An 18514-nucleotide genomic window follows, 5' to 3' on the forward strand; every position below is an offset into this window, starting at 1 on the left:
CACATACGTACACACGTACATACACATATACATACACACGTACACACATACATACACACGTACATACACATGTACATACACACGTACACACATACATACACACGTACACACGTACATACATACACATGTACACACACATACACACGTACACACGTACACATGTACGTACACACACACATACATACACACATAAATACACACACACACATACACACACGCACACACATACACGCGGACACTCGTGCATACATACACACGTACACACATACACATGTACGTACACACACACGTACACACACACGTACACACACACGTACACACGCGCACACACACACCCGTACATATACGTACACACGTACATACATACACACGTACACGTACATATACATACACACGTACACACACCCGCATACACACACACACACACATACATATACATACATACAGATATACATATACATATACATACACATATATATATATACATACATACATACACACACATACACACACATACATACTGTGCATCCACAGCAGACATGTATGACGTGTCACATTCCACAAATATCATTTTACAAATAGTGTAGGTAGGTAGGTAAGATATATAAATAGCGTAGGTAGGTAGGTAAGATAGATAAATAGTGTAGGTAGGTAGGTAAGATATATAAATAGTGTAGGTAGGTAGGTAAGATAGATAAATAGTGTAGGTAGGTAGGTAGGTAAGATATATATGTAAATAGTGTAGGGAGGTAGGTAGGTAAGGATAGATACATAGTGTAGGTAGGTAGGTAAGATATATATAAATAGTGTAGGTAGGTAAGGATATATAAATAGTGTAGGTAGGTAGGTAGGTAAGGATAGATAAATAGTGTAGGTAGGTAGGTAAGGATAGATAAATAGTGTAGGTAGGTAGGTAGGTAAAATATATAAATAGTGTAGGTAGGTAGGTAGGTAAGGATAGATAAATAGTGTAGGTAGGTAGGTAAGGATAGATAGTGTGGGTAGGTAGGTAGGTAAGGATAGATAAATAGTGTAGGTAGGTAAGATATATAAATAGTGTAGGTAGGTAGGTAGGTAGGTAAGGATAGATAGATGTATGACGTGTCACATTCCACAAATATCATTTTACAAATAGTGTAGGTAGGTAGGTAAGATATATAAATAGCGTAGGTAGGTAGGTAAGATAGATAAATAGTGTAGGTAGGTAGGTAAGATAGATAAATAGTGTAGGTAGGTAGGTAGGTAAGATATATATGTAAATAGTGTAGGGAGGTAGGTAGGTAAGGATAGATACATAGTGTAGGTAGGTAGGTAAGATATATATAAATAGTGTAGGTAGGTAGGTAGGTAAGGATATATAAATAGTGTAGGTAGGTAGGTAGGTAAGGATAGATAAATAGTGTAGGTAGGTAGGTAAGGATAGATAAATAGTGTAGGTAGGTAGGTAGGTAAGGATAGATAAATAGTGTAGGTAGGTAGGTAGGTAGGTAAAATATATAAATAGTGTAGGTAGGTAGGTAGGTAAGGATAGATAAATAGTGTAGGTAGGTAGGTAAGGATAGATAGTGTGGGTAGGTAGGTAGGTAAGGATAGATAAATAGTGTAGGTAGGTAAGATATATAAATAGTGTAGGTAGGTAGGTAGGTAGGTAAGGATAGATAGATAGATAAATAGTGTAGGTAGGTAGGTAGGTAAAATATATAAATAGTGTAGGTAGGTAGGTAGGTAAGGATAGATAAATAGTGTAGGTAGGTAGGTAAGGATAGATAGTGTGGGTAGGTAGGTAGGTAAGGATAGATAAATAGTGTAGGTAGGTAAGATATATAAATAGTGTAGGTAGGTAGGTAGGTAGGTAAGGATAGATAGATAGATAAATAGTGTAGGTAGGTAGGTAGGTAGGTAAAATATATAAATAGTGTAGGTAGGTAAGGATAGATAAATAGTGTAGGTAGGTAGGTAAGATATATAAATAGTGTAGGTAGGTAGGTAGGTAAGGATAGAGAGATAAATAGTGTAGGTAGGTAGGTAGGTAGGTAGGTAGGTAGGTAAAATATATAAATAGTGTAGGTAGGTAAGGATAGATAAATAGTGTAGGTAGGTAGGTAAGATATATAAATAGTGTAGGTAGGTAGGTAGGTAAGGATAGATAGATAAATAGTGTAGGTAGGTAGGTAGGTAAGATATATAAATAGTGTAGGTAGGTAGGTAAGATATATAAATAGTGTAGGGAGGTAGGTAGGTAAGATATATAAATAGTGTAGGTAGGTAAGATATATAAATAGTGTAGGTAGGTAGGTAGGTAGGTAAGATATATAAATAGTGTAGGTAGGTAGGTAAGATATATAAATAGTGTAGGTAGGTAGGTAGGTAGGTAAAATATATAAATAGTGTAGGTAGGTAAGGATAGATAAATAGTGTAGGTAGGTAAGATATATAAATAGTGTAGGTAGGTAGGTAAGGATAGATAGATAGATAGATAAATAGTGTAGGTAGGTAGGTAGGTAAAATATATAAATAGTGTAGGTAGGTAAGGATAGATAAATAGTGTAGGTAGGTAGGTAGGTAGGTAAGATATATAAATAGTGTAGGTAGGTAAGGATAGATAAATAGTGTAGGTAGGTAAGATATATAAATAGTGTAGGTAGGTAGGTAAGGATAGATAAATCCTGGAGGTCAGCTCTTTGGTCTTGCCCATGGTGGTAGAGCATGTTTGGGGGTCTTTTATGTAAATAAAGAGCTGAGATGAGAGCTTCCTTAAAGGGACAGGACTCATTTGTGTTTCCTGGACATGTAACCACTCTGCTTTATTATTTATTTCCCTCAGATACAAATTCATCTTTTTTGGTCTTCCATGTGTTTTCCTTGGCTTGCTACACATTAGATGTCATACCTAATAGTGAGTGCGGTAAAAGTGTACTTCCTGCTCGCCCTGACGTGTGCAAACATTTCAGAGGATGCAGGAAGTGCATTGCTGCGTGCAGAGATGGATGCGGAGCGGCGTCGCTACCAGAATCTTCTGAAGGAATATTCCAGACTGGAGCAGAGATATGAAAACTTGAAGGAGGAAGTCTCTTTGACCAAGGTCAGATGCTTTTTCAACTTCCTCCTGTGGCCATGTTGGCAGTGGAATCTGCACTTCAAAGTGTCACCAGGTGAGGCGCTGCGGGACATGTTATATGACCTTGTCACATGCTCCAGTTCCAGCCGGGCCACCACCGGAAACCATCCAACCAGAACAGCCAGGAGTCCGACTCCAACTACACGTCCATCTCCACGTCGGAGGTGGGAGACGGCGAGGACGCCATCCAGCTGGTGGAGGTAAGTAAAGCCTGAGTCCAAGAGGCGGGCCTGTTGGCGCTGATGCATGTTGTCATGCAGGAAATGGGCGTGGACAAGGCGGCCATGGACATCAGCGTCTTCGTCAAGCTGCAGAAGCGAGTTAGAGAGCTGGAAAACGAGAGGAAGCGACTGCAAGCCAACGTGGACAGGATGGAAGCGCTCTCCAGACAGCAGGTGGCGCCACGCTCTGATCTGCCACTGCTAGCATCTGTCAATTTAACATGCTAGCAGGTGTTTGTTAGCGTGGTAGAATGTGCCTATTTAGAGCATTAGCATATGTCTGTTTAGCATGTTAGCATGTGTCTGTTTAGCATGCTACCACATTAGCGTGTCTGTTCTGCACGTTGGCATGTTTGTTTATCAGGTTAGCGTGTTAGCATGGATCAGTTTAGCAGGTTAGCATGTGTCTGTTTAGCACATTATGTTTGCTCAGCATGTTGGCATGTAAGCATGTGTCTGCTCAGCATATTAGCACATTAGCGTGTATCTGTTTAGCATGTTAGCATGTGTCTGCTGGCGTGTCTAACACGCACACATTGGTCACAGGGGTCAGATGTCAGGAGTCCCACTGCTGAGCAACAAGCGGCAGATTTGGCGTACAACAACCTGAAGGTACGAGCACAAGATGGTCGACACGAACATGTGACTAGCGTGGTGGTGACGTGGTGGCTTGCGCGTGTCAACCACAGCGACAAGAGTTGGAGTCGGAGAACAAAAAGCTGAAGAATGATCTGAACGAGTTGCGCCGCAGCGTCGCAGATCGCGACTCGTCGGAGGACCTTCAGGGCGGGTACAACCTGCTGCTGAGTCAGCTTCGAGCCGCCACGGAGGAGCTGGATGCCCGCAAGGAGGAAGTTCTCATTCTCAGGACCCAAATCGTCAGCGCCGTGGAGCAGCGAGAGAAGAACCACCATCTTGTCAGTCGCACTTTCTCATCCAACAACGAAGTCGTCGTTGACACCGCCGTCTTTTTCTCGGTAGGAGGATCAGGATGTGATTGACGACAGCAGCTCGCCGATGGACAAAGACGAGGCACTCAGAGCTTATCGGGGCCTAAACGAGTCCAACAAGTAAGTTCCTGTCCCGTAAGTTCCACCCAGCCTGCGATACCAGCTAACACCTCAGCTTTGTTCTTTGCAGCGCTCCTTGTAACCCGCTCACTTCCTCTTTCTCTGACTGCACTTCCTGTTCCTGTTCCTGTTCCTGTTCAGAGCTCCAATGGCGTTCTCTCAATGAAGATGGAGAACTCCTTCTGGCTTACCAGGCTCTCAAACAAGTGGCCAGGTTCCTTTTCTTCTCTTGCTTTGTTCCTCCTCCTCCTCCTTGTTGCTTCTTCTTGCTCTCCTCCTCCTCCCTGGGCTGTGCAGCAAATGAGATCGCTATTGTGATGTTCATCGTGGCTCTGTGTGGAGAAGTCGGGTCCATCTCAGTGGTGGTGAAGACCAGATCTTTTCCCATCAGTGAAGTTGTGCTTGGCGTTTGCATCCTGCCAGGCTACTCGAGGCGGAGCTTCAGTCACAGACCCGCCAACACGGCGATGAGCTGGAGGCGCTGCACACGCAGATTGAGCTGCTGAAGGACGACATCGAGAAGAAGCAGGAGATGCTCACCTACACCACGTCGTTGTCGCCCGAGGCCCTGCTGGAGTACAGCGTGCAGCTGGAGATCACCCGACTCACCAATGACAACCTGGTGAGCAGCGTGCCGCCGTGTTGTCATCACGTCGTCACGCCAGGCTTCTGACGAGCGTGACTGTGTGTGGCCCCGCCCACAGGACCTCAAGGAGCTGGTGGAGAAACTGGAGAAAAACGAGCGCAAGCTGAAGAAGCAGCTGAGGATCTACATGAAGAAGGTCCAGGAGCTAGAAGGTAACGAGGTCACGTGGCGAAAGCAGGCCCCCCATTGCGTCCTCACAATGACAATGTCGTTAGTCTCTCACAGCGGCCGCGCCAAAGCGGAGTTGGGCCGCCAGGTGACGCTGCAGCGCAAGGAGAAGGACTTTGAGGGCATGTTGGAGTACCGCAAGGACGACGAGGCCCAGCTCATCAAGACGCTCATCACAGGTGAGTTTGGACCACACGTCTGCTGCGACATCGCACTCCAGCCCTGCCCCCTCCTGCTTCGTCCCCTTTCCAGACATGAGACCCGACGACGTGTCTGGGACGGTCCCGTGCCTGCCGGCGTACGTCCTCTTCATGTGCGTCCGCCACGCCGACTACATCAACGCCGACCACAAAGTGGAGTCTCTGCTGACCGCCAGCATCAACGCCATTAAGCGCGTCCTCAAGGTGAGTGCCGCACGCAACTCGTGGCGACGCACCTCTGATCCTCAAACGTTTCCCACAGAGGAACGACGACTTTGACACGACCTCCTTCTGGCTCGCCAACACCAGCCGCCTCCTCCATTGCCTCAAGCAGTACAGTGGCGACGAGGTGAGCAAAGCCGCCATCTTGTGCTCAGAGCGGCAAGCTGAGCTCTTTTTAGACGTGTGTGTGTGTGTGTGTGTGTGTGTGTGTGTGTGTGTGTGTGTGTGTCCAGGCGTTCATGGTCCACAACACAGCCAAACAGAACGAACACTGTCTGAAGAACTTTGACCTGACCGAGTACCGCCAGGTTCTGAGCGACTTGTCCATCCAGATCTACCAGCAGCTGGTCCGCGTGGGCGAGGCTGTCATCCAGCCGATGATTGGTGAGCGCGTGGAAGCATTCGACCTCACCACGCTTCATGCGAGCTAGCGCTGACACATACACCTTACCAGTGTCGGCCATGTTGGAGAGCGAGAGCATCCCCAGCCTGGCGGGTGTCAAGCCCATGGGTTACCGGAACCGCTCGTCCAGCGTGGACAACGACGGCGACGGGCCCGGCGGTTACACACTGAAGGCGCTGATTCGTCAGCTGGGCCAGTTCCACGGCGTCATGCGGGACCACGGTCTAGACCCCGAGATCGTGGGCCAGGTGGTCCGTCAACTCTTCCACTGCGTCAACGCCATCACGCTCAACAACTTGCTGCTCCGCAAGGACGTGTGCTCCTGGAGCACTGGCATGCAGCTCAGGTACCGTGCACTTCCTGTTTGTGGTTGTGTGTGTGTGTCAGTGCACCACTTCCTGTGTGCAGGTACAACACAAGCCAGATGGAGGAGTGGCTCCGAGCCAACAACCTGTACCAGAGTCAGGCCGCCGCCACACTGGAGCCCATCATCCAGGCAGCCCAGCTGCTGCAGGTCAAGAAGAAGACGTCGCAGGACGCCGACGCCATCTGCTCGCTCTGCACCGCCCTCAACTCCCAGCAGGTGTCGCCGCCTAGCCGACCGCCACACCTGCCGGATGCCGTCGGACGCCCTGCTCACGTTGTCTCGTTTGTGCTGCAGATCGTGAAGATCCTCAACCTGTACACGCCCCTCAACGAGTTTGAGGAGCGCGTCACTGTGTCCTTCATCAGGAACATCCAAGTCAGACACTTCCTGCTGTACCTGTGCTGCTAGCTTGTCGTTTGCTGGCCATAACCATGTGCTCCTTTTTGCTCTGCTTGTTCAGAACCGCCTCCAGGAGCGCAACGACCCACCGCAGCTCCTGCTGGACACCAAGCAGACGTTTCCCGTCCTCTTCCCATACGCACCCTCCGCCCTTAGCCTGGAGACGCTGCACATTCCCGCCTCTCTTGGCCTCGACTTCCTCATCCGCGTCTGACCTCTGACCTTTTTAGCGGCACCCCCCCCAGGAGGAGGGGCTTGAGGTTTTATTGATGGTCACATGACTTGTACAAATAAAAATATTTATATAGAATCTTCTTCTCGTCAGTGGTCCAGGACCTGCAGCCAGGTCCGACTTTGACACTGAAATGTGATCCCGATCTCGCCGTCGTGCACAGAAACTCCAACAAGCGTCAACAAAAGACGCTTTCTCCGTCAAATAAGTCATTTTTGAAAAAAACATTTGGATTGAATGCAAAACCCCGCCTATGCTAGCTGGCAATATAATTAGCATAGATGCAAATGTGCTAGTCAGTTAGCATCGCGGTAGCTGTCACTATGCAATCCGTACCAGAAATGCGATCGGTTGTGCGCATGCGTGAAAGCTACGTCACTTCCTTCTTTCACGAATGTTTAATGCCGTAAAATAGATGAACAGATGACGTAGATTACTAGCGTAGTACAGATCTGCTTGTCTCACGCGTGACTGCTGAAAAGTAGGCCGCCACATGTAGACGCGTTCTGCACGTGTGGAGAACCGATCGTGTATTTCAACACGGCCGACGTCGCTTCCTGTCTACAGGCAGAAATGAGCAGAGGCGAGATGATGTCATCCATATTTAATGAGTTGAGTTGTAAGCTCACAGCTTCCAGGCGTTCCTCATCATCAGGATGAAGAAAACGTCGTTATCGATGGAGGCGCTGACGCCGCAGTAATAGTTGATGAACTCCTCCTGCGTCACCTGAGATTTGAAGGAAACGTCTGAGCTCAGTGGTTCTTCATTTGACTTTTTTTTTTTATCCTCATCCTCAACGTGCCAAAACCAATGAGACCGAGATGGGGGCGGAGCTTGGCCGACCTTCCAGCTCATTAGCCTACCTTATGTGATGTCATATGGACGACATCATGGGAACTCTTACCTTGCCATCTTTATCGTACGGAGAATCAAAGTTGTCCAGGAACGTCCTGAAGACCTGCTCCTCCGTCCATTCCCCGTTCTGGTACTTGGGGTGGTACTTGGCGTCGTAAACCCCCCTCAGGTCTTCGATAGTGATCACGCCATCACCTGTCTTGTCCAGTTTGCGGAAGGCCTGCATGACCACCTCCTTGCGGGCCTTGGACATGGCGGGCTGTGGCGAACACACAACCAGGTCAGGAACGCGCCACTAAAGTGCACATGCTAACCTTTGTTTACCCTCAGCGTCACCAGGAACTCATCAAAGTCGATGGTTCCGCTGCCGTCACGGTCGAAATGCTGAAAGACGGCGGCGGCTTCCTGTTTGTCCATCAGGATACCGTAGTCGTTGACCCCCTTCAGGAACTCTTTCAAGTCCAGCGAGCGGTTCTTGTCGTCGTCCATGATCCTGAAGACTCTGGTGGGGAAAGCTCAGGTTGTCCACTGCTAGCTAGCTGTTGCTCATGCTAAGCTAGCACATGTCTACAACTACTGGCATGGACTACATCTACTAGATTGGTATGGTCATGGTCTAGAAATGTGTATGTGTTCTACAATGAACTGTATGTTCTAGAATGGGCTACATTGTGTAGGATGGACCACATATTCTAGAATGGGCCGCAGTGTTCTAGTAGGAACTACGTTTTCTAAAATGGACTGCATGTCCTCTAATAGTCTACATTTTGTAGGATGGTATAGCCATGGTCTAGAATAGTCTAGAAGAGCTACATTGTGTAGGATGGTAGTATTCCAGAATGGTCCACAGTGTACTAGGAGGGACTGCATGTTCTACAATGGTCTATGTGTAACCCACCCTGTTTCGCACTGCCTGCACCGGGGCTTGAACACAGGACCTTCGTAATGGGAGGTGAGGGCGCTGACCACGCGACTAAAAGGCTGGACTTTTGGCCACGTGTTCAGCGTAGGTCTTGAGGCAGAGGGAGTGAGGTTTACCAACGTATACTCGCACAGCCTCACAGGCTGGCATCCGTTACATATGTATTCTAGAATGGTCCACTGTCCTACGAGGGGCTACATGTTCTAAAATGGACTGCATGTTCTCTAATCGTCCACATGTACTAGAATGGTCTACGTTTTGTAGGGTGGTATAGCCGTGTTCCAGAATGTACTAGAATGGGCTTTGTGAGACCCACCGGCCGAGTCCTTTGATCCCAGCAGATCCCCTGGCCAGGCACTGGAGGCGGAGTCTTTCTACCGGGTCAGAAGAAGCTGACAGTCGCCGCTTGGCGTTCAGCGCCATCTCTCGGTCGTGTCTCGAAGTCCCCGCCATCTGCGACGTCACGACAAAGCAAACGTATTTAGCCCCGCCCCTTGGGCGTCGTACACAACAGGAAATGTTCCATTTTCAACAGGAAGGCATTAAAACGTCATGTTTTCGAGTAGTTACTGGGATTTACTAAATCAGTGAATAGGGCCGGAACCTGTCGACCAGCCGTCAGTGGGGTTTTTTTCCCTTCTGGTTCTAGAATATTTCCGCTGGTTCCCTGCCGGGGACCCCCCACCCCCTCCCGAGCGTTCGCACCTCACGTGACGTATAGATTAGCCGGGCCTCGGTGACGGGGGACCCACCTGAGCTTCACGAGGACCAAGGTTCAAAGTTGAAATAAGCGACGAGGACCCGCTCGGTGCGGAAGGACCTCCCCCAAGCTGGCCGCCGTCGCCGTGGAGACCGGCTCATCTATCGCCTGATTGGCTATCATTCATCAGCATTGTACACACATTGGTGGAGTTGTAGACGCACACAATAAACTTGTAAGAACTTTTAATGACAGACAGGAAGTATAAATATGTCACTTTCATTCACGCTGCAACACTTTGATCAAGGGGGCAGCACAGCACATCTTCACGGGCTTGTCCTTACTGCCCTCTGGCGGGCAAAGTGCCGCCCTTCACCCACACGTGACAAGTGACAGACGTGCTTCATCACCAGGCGGTCCATGCGTTCCCGTGGAGGGGAGGGGGAGGTGAAAGCACTCATGAAGTCGAGGATGGGAGACACCTTCCCTGTTAGACGTCATCAAATATCCGACTGCGAGACGACGACATGGACAGGTAGCGTCCTCCCGCGTGTCTGAAGGACAACAACGCTGCGCTCAGACACACCACCACGTCAAGTTGCTGACTGCTTGCTTACCTGCCACACTCTGGGTCCGCCACTTCGTCCGTCAAAGAATCGGCGTTGAAGTCCAGAGGCTCGGCGTCCTGGAGCAACTCCACCCGATCGCGCTCCGCACGACCGCCGGCGCGCGAATACTTGACCTCTACACGACCATCACAACAACAACAACAACAACAACAACTGTTCAGCTAGCAGAACGTGCTACATGTTAATTATGCTAATGTTTATGCTGACGTCTGTCATTAGCGTCGCTCTCCTTGGCGTCGTGTTTGGTCCTGCTCCTCGCGCTCTGATCCTCCCTCTGATTTCCGTAGCGCTCCTTCCACTCCTGCAAGAGTCCACATGTGGTCACACTGAAGGTCACAGCGAGGAAGGTGAACTCACTCGCCGCCTGTTCTCGCCGTCCTCCGTCCTTTGGCGCTTTCGTTTCTCTGTGAGCGAAAAGCAGACGCGTCATTGCGAGCATTAGCCGACCTGCGCTAACATTTGTGTGGCACTGACCACGGCGAATCAGCTCCTTGCCCTCCTCCATCAGGTCAGAGGTCATTTCGGTGTCGCCCATGAACTGCTGGAAGCCCAGAAGGTTCAGACAGCGCGTCCCCAAACTGAGGAGACAAAACCCTGTCAGGCGGGCCTGCTGGGACGGGGGTGGCAGACCTGGAGGCGTCTCTTACCTGAAGTAGGTGGCGATGCACAGGATGACGATCAACATGGGGTAGTAGATGTAGAAGCCGTTAGCCACGAAGGACAGCACATGCATGGAGCCCATGATCTGCAGGAGACAGCGCGTTAGCGACCCAGCTTCATGCTAGCATGGCTAACACGGTTAGTAACCGAGGTGTAGGCCGTCTGCTCCTTCTGCTGGTGTGAGATGGCCGCGTCCATGTGGATGAGACCCAGGAAGTTGAGACACAGCGGGGGCGTGAGACGACAGAAGAGCCTGCGGGGGACGAGAAGACGTTAGGACCTCTCTGACCCTGGCGTTCCTAATCAAGTGTCCCTCACATGCCGCTGAACTGCAGGCTGTAGGCGTCCGTCTGATGGTGGGACGCCAGGTAGTAGTAGTTGAAGACTCGGATGCGGAAGACGGTGGAGTAGACGCAGGTGCACAGGAAGAAGATGGTGATGAAGCACGCCACCTGGTGGAGGGAGGAGGAAGCATGACCACAGCGCGGCAGTTCCTGGCGCACACGGCGCGTCTCCTCACCTGGATGTACACGTAGTTGTAGTCCCGCTCGGCCAGCTGGATGAAGACGGCGAACAGCGATAGGACGGGCTTGGTGCTGAAGAAGGTGCACTCGGACCAGACCACGGCCACGCTGAAGATTGTCAGGACCAGCGAGAGCAGGCGGTAGAAGAAGCGCTTGAGGAGACACTCCCAGTACCACTCTGAAGGAAACGCACGTTAGCGCCACGCCGCTAAGCCCGACGCCGCTAAGCGTGACAGGTGGGTGGGGCTCACCTACGGTGGGTGTGTACATGTATCGGCAGAACCACCCGGCGGGCTGCGAGCACGGGAAGCTGTGCACAAACTGGCGAGTGGAACTGCTCTCGTTCTTGGCCACGTCCTCCAGGTGGAAGGCCTGCTGCAGGAGGATCTGCCACTGCACACGAGTCCGGTTGTGTCTCTGCACGGCATAGATCACCTGGGCACAGACGCACATTAAGTGGCGCCGGTCGGTCGGCCGAGTGCGGGGCAGAACTCACTCACCTGCTTGTGGAGCTTGACCAGACTCTTCTCGCTGGGAAACGTCTGCTTGTCCTCAAAGTCCTCGTAGTCGTCCATGTTCCGACCCACTTTCTCCTGGTAGTCCGGCGGGCACTGAGTAGCGCGCCCATGTCAGAGCGCATCATGTGACCACGATGTGAGCGTGGGCCAGTACTCACCTTCCTGAGGATGGTGTCGATGCAGGTCCTCAGAGGATGGTTGTACTTGACGGCCTCGCTGACCTTCCTCACCTCCTGCCATCAGCACACGTGCTCGTCACACAAAGCGGCACGCACGTGTCACGTGCACCCACTCACCTCCATGACATCCTCTAGGTTCTCCTCTGCGTCCGCCTTCTCGGTCATCAGCTTGGACGCCTTGAAGTATGTCTTGAGCAGCAGGTGCCCGTGTCTGGAGGCGTCCCAGTAGGAGCGTGGGATTTCCACCAGGCCGTATCCCAGAAGCAGCACCAGCAGGAACAAACCCCACGTGTTGGCCGCCGTGATGCCGATGGTCTGCAGCTTGTACCTGCGCCACACGCACTGGCGTTAGCGCCGGCGTTAGCGCCAGCAAAGGAGGCGGGGTCTCACCAGGACAGGCGCAACTGGGGGTGAACGGCCACGTAGATGAGCAAGGAGCCAAAGATGAGCAGATAGCTTCCGTAGTAAATGGCGTTCTCAATGAGAGCTGTTTTCATCTTCCCCGCGATGGAGAAGCTTCCCGAGCGGGCGTACGACTGCATGAAGGGAAGCAGCAGCCTGCGCACGACAAAGCAGCTGGTTAAATGAGGCCCTGCCCACCGCCGGCGTGAGCTACGACACACGCACTGACCACGTCAGGCACTGAGATGTCCAGTAGACCACCCGCCAGAAGACGGGCATGATGCCGTCCGGGATGTAGCTCCAGGGCTTATAGCACGCCGCCCGCAAACTGAGGAAGGAGGCGCCGTTACTCCGTATTTGGACTTCCTGTCCTGACGCAAGAAGAAGCAGAACTCACCTCTCAGTGGGAGTCAGGGAAGCGTTCCCTGTGGTCTGATTGACAGAGGGCGGACTCACGGCGTGCTGCTCATGGTCCTTCTTGCACTGCTTGTAGATGGTCTGAAACAGGCAGCAAGGTGAAAGAACGTGAGGACAGAACACGCTAGCGCCACACTCAAGCAAGCGGGACCCACCGTGGTGACGTCCAGCGGGAGGATGAAGACGATGAGGAAGCACAGGTACCACGCCAGCAGTGTTCCAAACAGAACCATACGCTGCTGTTTGCCAAAGTCTCCATAGCGGTGCAGCAAGAAGAGCGCCAGGAAAAAGACCACCACTATCTCCAAGCCCAGTGCCGCCCCGCTCATCCTGACCGGAAGCTGGAGGACCTGCAACAAGTCACATGACTGCTACGCTTACGGATAAGGTGGACATCACAGTCCCTTAATTGTGTTCCTGCTGCCAAGACGGGGGCTCATTGGGAAGCTAATGCAGTCACGTGACGACACAAACTGACATGATTTCTCGGTTAACACGTGACAAACGTGTGTACAAAAAGGCTCAAGTGTGGCTTGAAGCTAATTGCAGCGTTAGCATACACGGCTAGCACGATAGCGACGGTGACGAATGGATTCCTACCGCAGTTTATGGCTTACGTTTTGCCCGTTGAGGTGGAACAAAACCAGCGACGGTGTCTCCCCCAATAACAGTCAATTGGAATTGAACCAAGTGCACGACAAAACAGCCAAATGCCGCACTTTCTGTCATCGGCCGTCACATCCGGGTTGGCCTGGCAGGGACCATGACGTCACGGGAACACACGGGCATGCGCAGTAGTGGCAGTCAACAAAACCAAACAATAAGCCCGTAACTAAACGTCCATGTTGTAATGCACAGCTACACTGTATTTTCCTGGCCACTCACTGACGAAAAAAGGAACATATTATTATTATTACTAATTTATGAAAAATGGGTACATTTTCTTTTTGGTGTCTGAAAATATTTGTTCATATTTGCTTGTCTTACATTCCGAAAGGGGTTCACGATTCAACAGCGATATGAGTTTGTTAAGCAGAGGAGCCTGTCCAGTGACGTCACAACAGGAAGCAGGTCAGAGGTCAACATTTGTCCGGTCAATGATTGGCTGTCATTGATCGGTGGGCTATTTTCAGGTATCTTTCTGCAGCTAAACTTTCATCTTTGTTCTCTTGAACGTAATCCTCTGTGCAAATATTGACTCTCTTCTTCGCTGGCAGGTTAGCTTAGCGTCCTATTTGATCATATCGTTTGCCTTGCTAAGTGTCTGCAGCTCACTGGATAACACATTGATCACCTGATCACTGACACGACAGCTGATGCTGAGACAACAAGCGATAATAACATGCTAACTTAACATGCTAACTACACGAGCTTAAACTAAGCTATTTGACCCTCGTGTGCCCCCATAGTGACCTGGGGCGGGGTCACAACCCTCACGCTCCGTGGGAAAGTCCTCTGATTGGCTCGTCAAGAATGTTCACGTGCAGCCTGAGTGGCTTTGAAGCCTGCGCACAAACAATCTGCGCACAGGCTGGCGAGCACGGCACCAGAAAGGTGCGCGTCCACGCGAGTGAGCCCAGATGAGGTGACCCGTCTCGTTCGCCCCCTACCCCCACCCCCCTCGGCGCCGCTCAGGTAACAAGACTTGAACGCACTTAGCTTGACTTTTAAATCTATCGTGCATGTAGCACGTGCTCACGTGACTCTAAAGCCTGTAAAGTTTACAGTCAGCTGCTAGCTTGTGGTGAGCGAGAATGTTGAGGCGCCACTCGTGACGTCATTCGCGTGTGTGACGACTAGTCACACATGTTTTTTTACATGTATGATGTTTTCGTTCAAAATCATGAGTGACATGACAACTGGTGACAGGCAATCAGCTGACAGCTTCTTGGCAGCTCACCTGTATGCACTTTTGTTGTTGTTTTGGCCTTCTTGTACACAGCTAGCAAGGAAACGCTAATAATCATGTCAAGGTCCAAAGATAGTGATGTCCAAAGTGCGGCTGGCGTGCCAGTTGTGCTCCCCCATCCCGCCACCTGCTGTTTTTTTTCCATGAAAATACTAATAAACAAGAAAACAACAGCAAAAGTGGGAGCGGGGGGAAGATGTCCAAAGTGCGGCCCAGGGGCCATTTGCAGCCTGCAGCACATTCTAAAAATATCATTCAACAAAACTTTAAAAAAAAATGCAAAAACAACATAAGAAGAAAAATCATCAGTAATTTTACAAGATAAAGTGAAAATATTAAGAGAAAAAGTCTTGTTGTATGAGAATAACGTAGGATATATCTCATCATTCCAGTTGCATAAAGTTGAAATATGAAAGAAAAATGTGATTTTTTTTTTTTTTTTTTTTTTTTTTTTTAGTCACCCAAACAACAAATACAGTTGGCAGTTTTGGAAAATTAGGTTGTGGAAAAAGTTATTATATTACGAGAATAAAGTCCAAACATTATGGAAAGAAAATCCTAATTATGAGAAAAAATACCGGAGGAAATAGTTGAAATAATTGGAAAATTAAAAACAAAACAACAACATACGACGTGGAAAAAACAACTGTAATTTTACGAGAATAAAGTCCAAGTATGAATAGCAAAAAGTTGTATTCTAACGAGAAAAAAGTCTTTTACGAGAATAAAGGAAAAGTGATGTCATTTCAGGAGCATAAAGTTGAAATATTCAAGAGAAAAGATATTATTTTATTAAAATACATAATATGAGAAACAAAGGAGAAGAAATAAAGTTGTCATTTTTGTCAAATGGGCTAAAAGTTCTAATAGTGTAGGAATAAAGTCCAAAGCTGAAATATTTGGAAAAAGTGAAGATGATATGAAGAATGTGTTTGAGTCAAATGTGAAAGTAGCCCGGTTGCATGCTGTGGTGTTTCACTACCCGTCCCGGTCCCGGTGTTGGGGTAAAGGTTTGGACAGCGCTGGCACGGTCCAAGAGTGAAAATGTCCTCCAGAAAGTCGTCAAGGTGTTTTTGTGTCTTTCAGCGTGGTGGGTTTCACCAGCATGTGTTCCCGTGGGGGCGCCACGCTAAAGCTAAGCAGCTAACTGAAGCCGACCCCACCCCACATCTCCCCACCCGACATGCCGACAGACACGGCGCTGCCCCTGTACTTGTCCAATGAGGACTTCGTCTACAGGAGCAGCGCCCCCCCCGCCTCCCGCTGCCACTCGGAGGCGGCGGCACGAGACGGGGGGAAGGTGAAGAAACAGGTGACCTTCGCTGACCACCGAGGTCTGCCGCTGACCAGGGTCAAAGTCTTCTCCCAGTTCAAGGACCCCATCGACATCCCTCTGGACATCCGGCGAATGGCGAGCACGGCGCCCGGCGCCAAAGACGACAAGTTGGTCCTGGACTTCGGCCAGCCGTCGGCGGACTACGTGCACTTCCGCCAGCGTCTGGAGAGGAACTGCGTGTGCCTGGAACACTGCGTGCTTAAGCACAAGGCCTTGGCGGGAACTGTCAAGGTCAAGAACCTGTCCTTTGAGAAGCGGGTCAAGCTCCGCGTCACCTTTGACTCCTGGAAGAGCCACTCGGATGTGGACTGCACGTACGTGAAAGACTCATACCCAGCGCGCTACGGCGACACCTTCTCCTTCCGGGTGAGTCTGCCGAAGCTCCTCCCCCCTCAGCAACACGTGGAGTTTGCCGTCTGTTACCAGGTGGGCGGAGCCGAGTACTGGGACAGCAACCACGGCCACAACTACCGCGTCCTGTGGGCGTCAGCCCGGCTGCACCGCGCCGACACACGACACTTTGACTCGGGGATCCACTTGGACCGATTCGGCAGTCCCACCTGCGGACGCGGTATCTTCCCCGAGTGGCCAAGTTACGCCGGCTACGAGAACGTGGGGCCGTACTACTGAGACGCCTTTTGTAGAAATGATCCAATACGTTGGCACTTGAAACGCTCTTAGGGTTCTTAATGAAGACACACCGTTTTAAAGGACTCTTCCTGTGCCTTTTATTCCCGTCAACATTTCCACTGAAAGGCGTCCTTGCCATTTCCTGCATGTTCATGTTTTTATTCGTGCGCTCAAGTGATTCCAACGTTCAGTCACATCAATTAGTTGCTCTAATATTTATTCAATCCTTCGTCTCGTGTTGGGGTCGGCACCGACCCGTTTTAAATTTTAAATGCATAAAAGAATCGCAGAAAATGTGTTAATTGCATCACAGGTTTTTGACTTGGTTAGTAAATTCTATTTCAATATAAAACCCCCAAAAATCTTTTCACAAAATTGTAAAATGCTCTGGTTGAAATGATGGCCATTGTATCGCCAGGGTCAGTTTGGAGCCGGTTATAATAATAATAATAATAATAATAATAATAATAATACGATTATGAAGCCGTGGTTGGAGCCAAAACTGAAAGGGCAAGTGCAGGACAGCCAGCTCCTCTTCTAACCAGGCAAGGTTTAGGGGACCCTCGTTGGGCGGGGTTTTCCAATATACCAGCAGAAAGACTAAATCAAGACGTGAGGTGAATTCACTCTTGATTTCACATTTTCAGTTGGCGTCATGGAAAGAAAGAAGAAGTAGAGTGAGCTTCGTGTTTGTTTTGGAACTCGTCATCTATTTCTATTGGTTTCATTAGCTTGATTGCTTGTTGTGTATTTGGCCAGCAAAGCTATATTTTGTGTCATGACCTGTTCTGCTTTTCCTTTTTTCAGTTTATATTAAAGTTGTGTGACCTTTTTTGCCTTTTCTTGACGTCAATATACAGCATGTGGGTCGAACACCGGAGATGTTACGTTCGTGATAATAAAAGTCATTTCTTTACGAGATGTCATAGTCAGGTGACAAAGCAAGCTTTTATTTATTCATATGATTCTATTGAGGTTCATTTGACCATTTTTTCGCATTGAAATCAAGGCGTATACTGACAAAAAAAGTATTAAAACCAACATTTTCGTGGGTGAGGAAGCCCAGCAAGGCAACCGAGAGTTGAGAAACAAATTGGATGGTAACGTCATGTTTTTAGTGTATTTTAATACGTATTTTTAATACATGGGTCCAAAACGAACCGTTAACATAAGATATGATACCCGAAAGCTAACACAAGACGAAGGTAAACAGGAAACCCTTGCTAATATTTACTCTACACTGACGCTCGCTGGCCACTAGATGGACACCGAGTACCGAAGCAGCGGAGCATCTAACAGTATGTACATGTATTTATCTACATGTACATATATATGCGTGTGTGTGCGTATAGCAGGATGTTCAAGAGGACGTAATGACTAAAGTAACATTTATTGCCGTTTTTGTCCCACTGAAAGCAAACCTAATATGAATTGTCAATACCTCAAATAGTAAAAATAATAAAGTGGTAGCCCAAGACGCTGCACAGTAGTGAGGGAAAGTTCGGCTCTTTTTAGAGAGTCGGTGTTCGTAGCTCGGCTCACTAAAGAGAGACAATTCTTTCGCTCCCAACGACGCGAGCAGGCTCATGTTGGTGTTTTTAAAGAGCGGGCCGATAGTGACAGTTCGTTTTCGAACGACACATCGCGTCTGCGCAGACCAAAGAGGTAAAAAAGGTAAATCACGTGACGTAGACTTTTTTGACTGCCCTAAAAGTGGATATTGACGATTGTTGCCATAAGACGTGTAAAACACAAAAATAGAAATGCAAATATGAAAGAAGGAGAA

The 18514-nt window shown here is 49.3% G+C and overlaps 4 protein-coding genes across 15 annotated transcripts in view; 2 read left to right on the top strand and 2 right to left on the bottom strand.

Annotated features, from left to right (window-relative positions):
• The window catches only part of myo5b (myosin VB), a 27170-nt gene extending 16601 nt beyond the window's left edge, over positions 1–10569 (top strand). Inside the window, exons 24-39 of one of the 3 annotated variants that reach the window (XM_054756312.1) lie at positions 2952–3082; positions 3199–3318; positions 3379–3513; positions 3886–3951; positions 4029–4256; positions 4321–4409; positions 4833–5031; positions 5114–5207; positions 5271–5402; positions 5476–5627; positions 5686–5772; positions 5879–6029; positions 6100–6394; positions 6457–6631; positions 6710–6790; positions 6876–10563. In XM_054756312.1, the coding sequence (XP_054612287.1) occupies positions 2952–3082; positions 3199–3318; positions 3379–3513; positions 3886–3951; positions 4029–4256; positions 4321–4409; positions 4833–5031; positions 5114–5207; positions 5271–5402; positions 5476–5627; positions 5686–5772; positions 5879–6029; positions 6100–6394; positions 6457–6631; positions 6710–6790; positions 6876–7028 (2288 nt within the window). In that variant the 3' untranslated portion in view covers positions 7029–10563. Of the gene's footprint in view, positions 1–2951; positions 3083–3198; positions 3319–3378; positions 3514–3885; positions 3952–4028; positions 4257–4320; positions 4410–4832; positions 5032–5113; positions 5403–5475; positions 5628–5685; positions 5773–5878; positions 6030–6099; positions 6395–6456; positions 6632–6709; positions 6791–6875 lie in introns of all 3 variants that reach the window. The other 2 variants (XM_054756314.1, XM_054756311.1) reach the window with 2 other exon arrangements.
• Positions 7643–9668, bottom strand: capslb (calcyphosine-like b). Of its 2 annotated transcripts, none has more exons than XM_054756325.1 (5): positions 9577–9668; positions 9141–9277; positions 8227–8404; positions 7952–8161; positions 7643–7773 (listed from the first exon to the last, which is right to left on the bottom strand). In XM_054756325.1, exons 2-5 carry the CDS (start codon positions 9275–9277, stop codon positions 7672–7674), a joined length of 627 nt encoding a protein of 208 aa, XP_054612300.1. In that variant the 5' UTR covers positions 9577–9668; the 3' UTR covers positions 7643–7671. The 2 variants fall into 2 exon arrangements, with proteins under 2 accessions (XP_054612300.1, XP_054612301.1); XM_054756326.1 differs by having other exon boundaries at positions 9405–9615.
• On the bottom strand, positions 9753–13643 carry lmbrd2b (LMBR1 domain containing 2b). 8 transcript variants are annotated; one of them, XM_054756320.1, is made up of 18 exons: positions 13454–13643; positions 13009–13203; positions 12834–12934; positions 12666–12764; positions 12425–12592; positions 12152–12362; positions 12014–12088; positions 11838–11948; positions 11589–11772; positions 11334–11515; positions 11132–11265; positions 10961–11066; positions 10801–10898; positions 10628–10731; positions 10511–10557; positions 10361–10454; positions 10142–10268; positions 9753–10078 (listed from the first exon to the last, which is right to left on the bottom strand). In XM_054756320.1, exons 2-18 carry the CDS (start codon positions 13180–13182, stop codon positions 10015–10017), a joined length of 2079 nt encoding a protein of 692 aa, XP_054612295.1. In that variant the 5' UTR covers positions 13183–13203; positions 13454–13643; the 3' UTR covers positions 9753–10014. The 8 variants fall into 8 exon arrangements, 7 of the variants coding, with proteins under 7 accessions (XP_054612295.1, XP_054612293.1, XP_054612294.1 ...); XM_054756318.1 differs by having other exon boundaries at positions 13009–13300; positions 13454–13642; XM_054756319.1 differs by having other exon boundaries at positions 13009–13221; positions 13471–13638.
• ppp1r3b (protein phosphatase 1, regulatory subunit 3B) lies at positions 13147–17819 on the top strand. Of its 2 annotated transcripts, none has more exons than XM_054756323.1 (2): positions 13147–14488; positions 15849–17819. In XM_054756323.1, the coding sequence occupies exon 2, from the start codon at positions 15946–15948 to the stop codon at positions 16726–16728; it is 783 nt and encodes a 260-aa protein (XP_054612298.1). In that variant the 5' UTR covers positions 13147–14488; positions 15849–15945; the 3' UTR covers positions 16729–17819. The 2 variants fall into 2 exon arrangements, with proteins under 2 accessions (XP_054612298.1, XP_054612299.1); XM_054756324.1 differs by having other exon boundaries at positions 13147–13986.
• Positions 17820–18514: the final 695 nt, after the last annotated feature.

Source organism: Dunckerocampus dactyliophorus, chromosome 17 (genome assembly GCF_027744805.1).
Source record: "Dunckerocampus dactyliophorus isolate RoL2022-P2 chromosome 17, RoL_Ddac_1.1, whole genome shotgun sequence".
Taxonomy (NCBI): domain Eukaryota; kingdom Metazoa; phylum Chordata; class Actinopteri; order Syngnathiformes; family Syngnathidae; genus Dunckerocampus; species Dunckerocampus dactyliophorus.